The 7,039-nt window shown below is 38.2% G+C and overlaps 1 protein-coding gene across 1 annotated transcript; it reads left to right on the plus strand.

Annotated features, from left to right (window-relative positions):
* Positions 1 to 223: 223 nt before the first annotated feature.
* LOC136841718 (uncharacterized) lies at positions 224 to 6,598 on the plus strand. Its single transcript, XM_067108949.1, has 4 exons — positions 224 to 246; positions 819 to 1,024; positions 5,995 to 6,069; positions 6,204 to 6,598. Exons 1-4 carry the CDS (start codon positions 224 to 226, stop codon positions 6,596 to 6,598), a joined length of 699 nt encoding a protein of 232 aa, XP_066965050.1.
* Positions 6,599 to 7,039: the final 441 nt, after the last annotated feature.

The raw sequence follows: 7,039 nt of genomic DNA on the forward strand, positions 1-7,039 counted from the left end.
CTTCAATACCCTATCACGAGGACATGCATATGATGCACCAGTGCGAGAATATCGAAAACCTGCCAACTCGGCATACGGATAAGCACGAATGACGTCTGCCACCACACCGTAATTCCTGCATGTGACACAATTAGTGGCCACTACTAAACACGTGTTCCGCTTCCTGAACATATTTTCGGACAAGTTCCCGAAAACTAACTTGCACGAGGAGGTTGATGAAGCCATGGCGAGAGTCCACGTCTTGATGTGACAATCCTTCAAGAGATAATGAGCTACCCTGAGCTCCCTGCCTTTATCACAATCACCGATTACAAACCAGTTGTGACGAAGCATCAAGTCTCTCTCCTCCCAGCCATGATTCACACACACACGAATAAACAAGTCTTATCATTCCCTCACGCCAAAGGTCATCCACACAGATCGGTGTGATCTACATCTTTGGAATACAATACTTCAACGAAACACCGTATGTCACACCTGATTATTACTTTCTGACTGAACACCATAAATACAGCCGACAAGGGAAATTGACGTTATTCCATGCCCAAAGTTTATAAGAGTAAGTGCATCAAGTTTTTCTCTTGACCGGAACGTCATTCCCCCGTCACTATTCAGTAAGTAGCATATAAAACACTTTCCATTTACTCGAACATATAGTAAATATTAAAAACAGCAATAAGATTCATCTGTATACGGAATAGATATTCATATGAAATAATGTACCCGTTGAAAGAAACAGAATATATAAAACAGTCATTATTTCTCTCTTTCAGATATGGGAAATAACTCCAGTAGCGAACTGTCAGCTGACGAAGTAGCCACTCAGGTCAGACACCATTACTACTATGGTGCTGGAGCCCCAACACATTTATTAGGAAGGTGAAAACAGGTCATGACCATGAAGCAGGAGCAGAAGAAGAAGTAGCAGGAGATGCAACAACCCCCGCTGACAGCCCACAGCAGTGCAACCCCCCACCAACTCCGCCACCACCCACTACTGAAGGAAACGAGCAACCCGGTGAAGGTATGTAAAACCGATGTGTTATATATTTATTTAATAACAGTTCTTGATTCCATAGAAACACGCACTCTTTTTTCTCCGTTTTCCTGTTTTTGATTTCAAATGGATTGTGGGCATAGTAAAAAAAACACGTATATGATTATTCATAACGATTTATTGACCACATAAAAGACAGTGTACAAATTCAATACACTAATCACCGTCAGACTGTCTCAGCACACATCCCAATATAACGTCCACGTGTATCCTTATGATAAGGCGAATATTCCGAAAAGCGTTTAAGAGGAAACGACTAAGACGTCTTAGCATTTTATCACCGACGTTCACGGGTGAATGATTCTCACAGCTCATCCTGAAATAAGTAAAAATAGTTATGTGATTCACGGTGTATGATACATATATAGAATATATCCTTAACAGAATGTAAATGGGGTAATATAAAAATCAAAGAAAAATATGCATTTACCTTAGTTGTTTAAGATGCGGAGACATTCCTTGTATGTAATAGCACGTTTGACCCCCGACCTCCAATGTGAACATTTAAACTTTTTCAAATATTTAAAATAATATCCCGTTATCCATTTATCATTGCCTCTCAAACGAGTGAATGAGAATACATTTTGTATTAAGGATAATACTGTTTTCACACCTCGGTGACTCACGCAATGAACAAAAAACTAACGTAAAGACCGCATTTGTACGATTTATCGGGTTGTATTTGTTTTATTAGTCGATAGAGGCTATATTTGGGATGTGCATATATAAATTTAGAGAAGTCATTCGAATAAACTTTAGGATTTATACCGTAACTATCAAAAAAGAAGATTATATTTCTAGGTGATTTTTCCACGTAAAAACATACCCAATGACCGACAATATTAATATCAGTAGACGAAGATAATGTATTAGATATAAAAACTAAAGGTTTGATTCTATTTTCTGGCAATGTCAATAATCCTACTTCATCCGAAGCGAACACACCTAAATATTTAACCCGGTCACCGAGTGAACCTTTTAAACTTATTTCAATTTCTTTTGTATCCATTCTATTTAACCCCTAACATCACACTGAATAACTCTATCCGCATCCACCGTTAAAATACCCTTGGTATCCCCGAAAAGTAAAATAATGCAAGGGTTAGGTGTAGCCGTACCCAGCCTGATCGATATTCGCAGGTTTGCCGAAATTTCCACTGGCATGGAATCTTCAACATCTTCCACCACAAAATTAAAGCAGTAAATAGCTCTACCATTTTTAAAACTATCATAAGTGATCAGATTATCACCGCCACCCCTATACTTTTCTGCGTCTCGTGATATAATTGCATGATGGTATTAGGGAAACTGCATTGAATATTATATACAGTATTCCCATTAACGGTAATATGTATATTATTTAAATCGAAAGATTGAAAATATAGGCTATTGGCTGCGTAATCACCTGAAAATGTTTCCATATCAATCATGGCCAATGTGATTTTTTCAGGTATACAACTGTTAAAAGGTTGATCAATTAAAATCGAATTTTCATTTTGCCCAATAACGTATGTCTTGTATAAAGTCTTATCAAATATATATTGTATAGGATTAACTGCTATCGCCTCATTTAAAGCCGACATTGCGTTATAATGTGGGGTAACTCTATCGATCCATAATTTAACCTTTTCTATATTTATCACATTTAAATGTCCGTCTGTGTGGGCACCCATAACCCAGTTATTATTTGCTAATTCGAGCCTAAGCCTCAAGTCAATCGAATCCAGTAAATACATGTCTATAGTCGCTATATCCAAAAGAAGTGGAAAATATGTATGCACGCCCCGCGTTTTAATGTCGCCCATAACTTTCGTCTCCCACCTACTGGTTTGACCGAAGGTATTGGCAGTAAATTGTCGAGTTACCCGTGTGTTACATGATAGTCATCATATAAAAATCCCGCCCGACCGGTGGTAGGTAATGCCGAGGGCTTTATCATTTTCAGCATTTTGATATATGATTGATAGTTAAATACAGGACAGGATTCCACCAACTTTTCATTCAAGAAAACAGAAGCGGATTTAAATAATGTATTACTTAGACCATTAACGACAGACACGTGATCATCATCTGCTAATTGCGCCGGCCCTATCTATTGTGATATATAATTCTAAAGCTATACTTGACAAATCTAAGAAAGAACCTGCCACCCCCTTAATGCGAAATTCTATATATTTATCAGTTAGAATTTGATTTACGGAAATATTGCAAGGTGTAAAATCCAGTCTTTCCTTTGAATTAATTGAAGTTTCAATAATTCTCCGTCTATTAACATTCGGGAACAATTCAGATATACCCGCAATATACGATGAAACAGGAACTTGATTACCAGTTCCGGGTATGTTAGGAACTACGCTAGCCATATTTTGTGTTTATATAATTTGAGATGAAGGGTAGAACGAGTGCGTACCCGCCGAATGTCAATTGATGAATGAGTTACAAAAGATCGTACACGTCCTTATTATATGTACTTCTAGATTTAACGCGTGTATCCTTCCTCTTCCTACGTTTTTTCTTTCCTCCCACACTCGACCGTCTAACTAAACGTTTCACCGTTTTCCTCCGTCTCGTTCTTCTTCTTCTCCTTCCAGTACCGCTTAAAATTCGTTGTCCAGTAGTTTTGAGGGCTCTTATACCATTTCGTTTTAAGGATTCTTTTAAAGGTAAACCGTTGTTTACCATATCAGATAACACAGATCTACCGAATTCATTAACTGAAGGTTTCGCGGCATTAAATAGAAAAGGAAGTACTTTACGTGCAATACCACTTATAGTAGAAAAATACCACTTCCCCTCCTGCGACCGGGATAGAAAACGGAAATATCCTCAAACCCCGCCCCTCTCCTTAATAAAGGGTCTGATAAAAATAGTTTTTAAATTCCGCCTCTGAAGGAGGCGCGAATAACACTCTCATTTTACTGTTTATACTATTCCCAAACAATTTAAGTGGAGCTTGATTCACACGTTCTAGTTGACTCGAGGGTGTTACGATCACGAATAAGGAATGCCAAGGGTGAACATCGAATTATATACGTACCTATTCATCTAATTTTCCTCTAGGTTTTATACGGAGCAGGCAAGTAACGCTTGAGTCTTTAGCGAAATGTAAAGGTGTCCATTTTGATCCGTGATAAGAATAGAAATCTGATCCAAGATGTTCGTGTTCAACAATTTGTAGACTGTATTATGTATTCCTTTTCCTCTACCACTTGCTAAAGTAAAACAGTCCAATATATTGACTAGTCTCCCACCAAAAATCGTCGGTTGAACTATATCCGTATACACATATATATAATCTACCCCACAATTATCAGGTAGAGAATCAAGGGAAACGTGTTCATTCAATTCACGCCCACCATATATTTCATAACCAGTATTAATATGAAAACCTAATAATTTCGCGGCTTTTCCACTAAATTTTACGTATATACTTTTAACGTCCCCGGTCTCAGTTTCTCTCTCTGATACGTGGCATAGTAATTCTCCTTAAATCTTCATCCCAATGAAATATACCGTTACTATTAAAATAATTTATGAAATTATCACCGTAATAAACTTTCAAATAATCATGCACGTCCTTATTAAGAGCTCTCACGAGTCTTTTCATATCCCCGCTAACATCGCTATTCTCGGTCTGTACAAATATGTATGCCTATCACGTTTATGACGCTCTGTAATAAATTCGAGAGTGAATAAATCATCTTTGGATAATATAGCATAATAACTCCCCGGGAACATGATCGAAGCTAAACCTACTTCATATTCAACCCCATTAGGTAATAATATAGGTGTAGGTAATCTATTGGCAAATTTCGAAGGTGTATTTTTGGTATACGTGTCTAAACAGCCGAGACTGCTCAAATATATGGTGTGTTCACCAGCCATGTCGGTTAAATACTACGATGGGTATATGTCACGAATGGTATTTATAAGAAAAGTTCGATAGCGTTTTATCTAGGTCTTATATGCAGACTGCATGATACAACCCCATTTTCAGTAAACATTATTTCTTCACCGTTCTGATCCGAGACATCGATGGTAATGTAATCCAATACGTCAATGGTATTTAAAGGTTTATAAATTGCATTATGCGGACCTTTACCACATGCACATCCTAACGTGAAACAGTCTAAGAGATTAACCATTTTATCACCCAAGATGGTAGGTTGAACGATACCCGAATACAGGTAAACGTATTCAACGCCTTGATGGAATATATTTCTACCGCGGTGAGGTCTCAACGCACCCGAACTGTATATTAAATACCTGACTTTTTCATTGAAACCAAACATATTAGCTGCTTTAGCACTGAGTTTAATCGTAATTGAATCAATCATGTCAACTTTGGCCACTCCTGCATCGACATGTGGAATGCTCATTACCTTCGTGTCATCATTCCATGAGAATAAACCGTACCTGCGGATAGCTCCGCGAATATGCTCACCGTAAAATCCAGATAATTGTTCAATAATTTCCGTATTAAACGCTCTAGTCATGACATTCATATCACCACCCAACAAACCCGAAATGGACTTATAAATATAAGTATAAACGCGTTTCCCAACTGACTCGTTATAGATCACGTTAAATTGAATAGTAAAATCAATGTCTTCTGGTTTAATAGCGTAATATAATTTCGGGAGAATGACTCCCACTAGGCCCACTTCATATTCCACTTCTTTCGGTAATGATATTGGGGCAGCTAACCTATTGGTAAATTTACACGCCCGGTTTTCTGGAAATGTACTTATACATGCTTTGCTATTCACGTATATGATGTGATCGCTACACATGTTGAATGTAGACTGTATGACTAACAATGGGCATCGGGTTTATAAATAATATGTGTACATAAAAACCTCCACGTTCATGTTATACATAAAAACCTCCACGTTCATGATATGTCATGCAGTATTCATGAATTTGTTATCTCACAGATTGCCACGTCATTAAAGAAGATGTCCAAGCCTCTAGCCGCCATGATGAATCATCCTCACCACACTCCGATCCAGGTAAAATATTATTATTATTATTATATTATCATTGTTGTTTTTGCAGTTATTATTATTATTATTATTATTATTATTATTATTATTATTATTATTATACACGTTCACTCCGGTGCTAATTAACACGATCTTTACAGATCCCTTCGCTGAAGACTTCCCATTAGATGAAGATTTGATGGGGAGTAATAATAATGAAGCGTCACGCATTGGTGGAGGGGGATCTCCACTCGCGAGGGAAAGAACGGAGGGTAACAAGGTAGTGAGTACCATTCATTATGCGGCTGCGGTAGGGTCACACATTGACGTGGCAATGAAGCTAAGTAGTAGCATAGCCCGATTACGCGAAGATGTGCTCAGTAACTTCCTTGAAAGAGGTATTCGCTCGGCTATGCTCTACTTGTGTGTTATTATCACCAGTGTGAGGATGCTAGGCGACATGAATGAAAAAAATGCTTTTTATTTATGTACCCCGCCTATCCTCACTACGATTGACTCGATCTATGACTCCTGGAGGAGGCTATTGAGTTTATAGCTAATAACTTGGAAGAAAGACTCAACCGTTCTGAGGGTTCGGGTTGGTGTATGACCTCGCTGGACAGGGTTGAACTTCATATCACGCGGCGTGAGTTAGTGAATATTAATAACTTCAAGGCGTATCCCAAGGGAGTCCGTGGTAGTGATCAGGTTATCAATATTCAGTCCGGGTACAACTGTGTTATTACAGCATTAGAAGCTTACGTTGTACTCCGGGATAACCCTCCCCACACGTATTAACAACCTCCCTCGTGTCTTAATGAGGAGGATGGGGAGGGGGCAATTTAATATCAAACACTCGCCAGATATGCCGTTGACCCATGACTCTTTCAAAACATTAGAAAAGGGGAATAACCTCAACATATATCTGTATAAATTATGTGAATTAGGCATGGGGAAACAGCGGAAAAAACATTGGACGGTACATCTGGCGACGAAA

Source organism: Macrobrachium rosenbergii, chromosome 1 (assembly GCF_040412425.1).
Source record: "Macrobrachium rosenbergii isolate ZJJX-2024 chromosome 1, ASM4041242v1, whole genome shotgun sequence".
NCBI lineage: Eukaryota > Metazoa > Arthropoda > Malacostraca > Decapoda > Palaemonidae > Macrobrachium > Macrobrachium rosenbergii.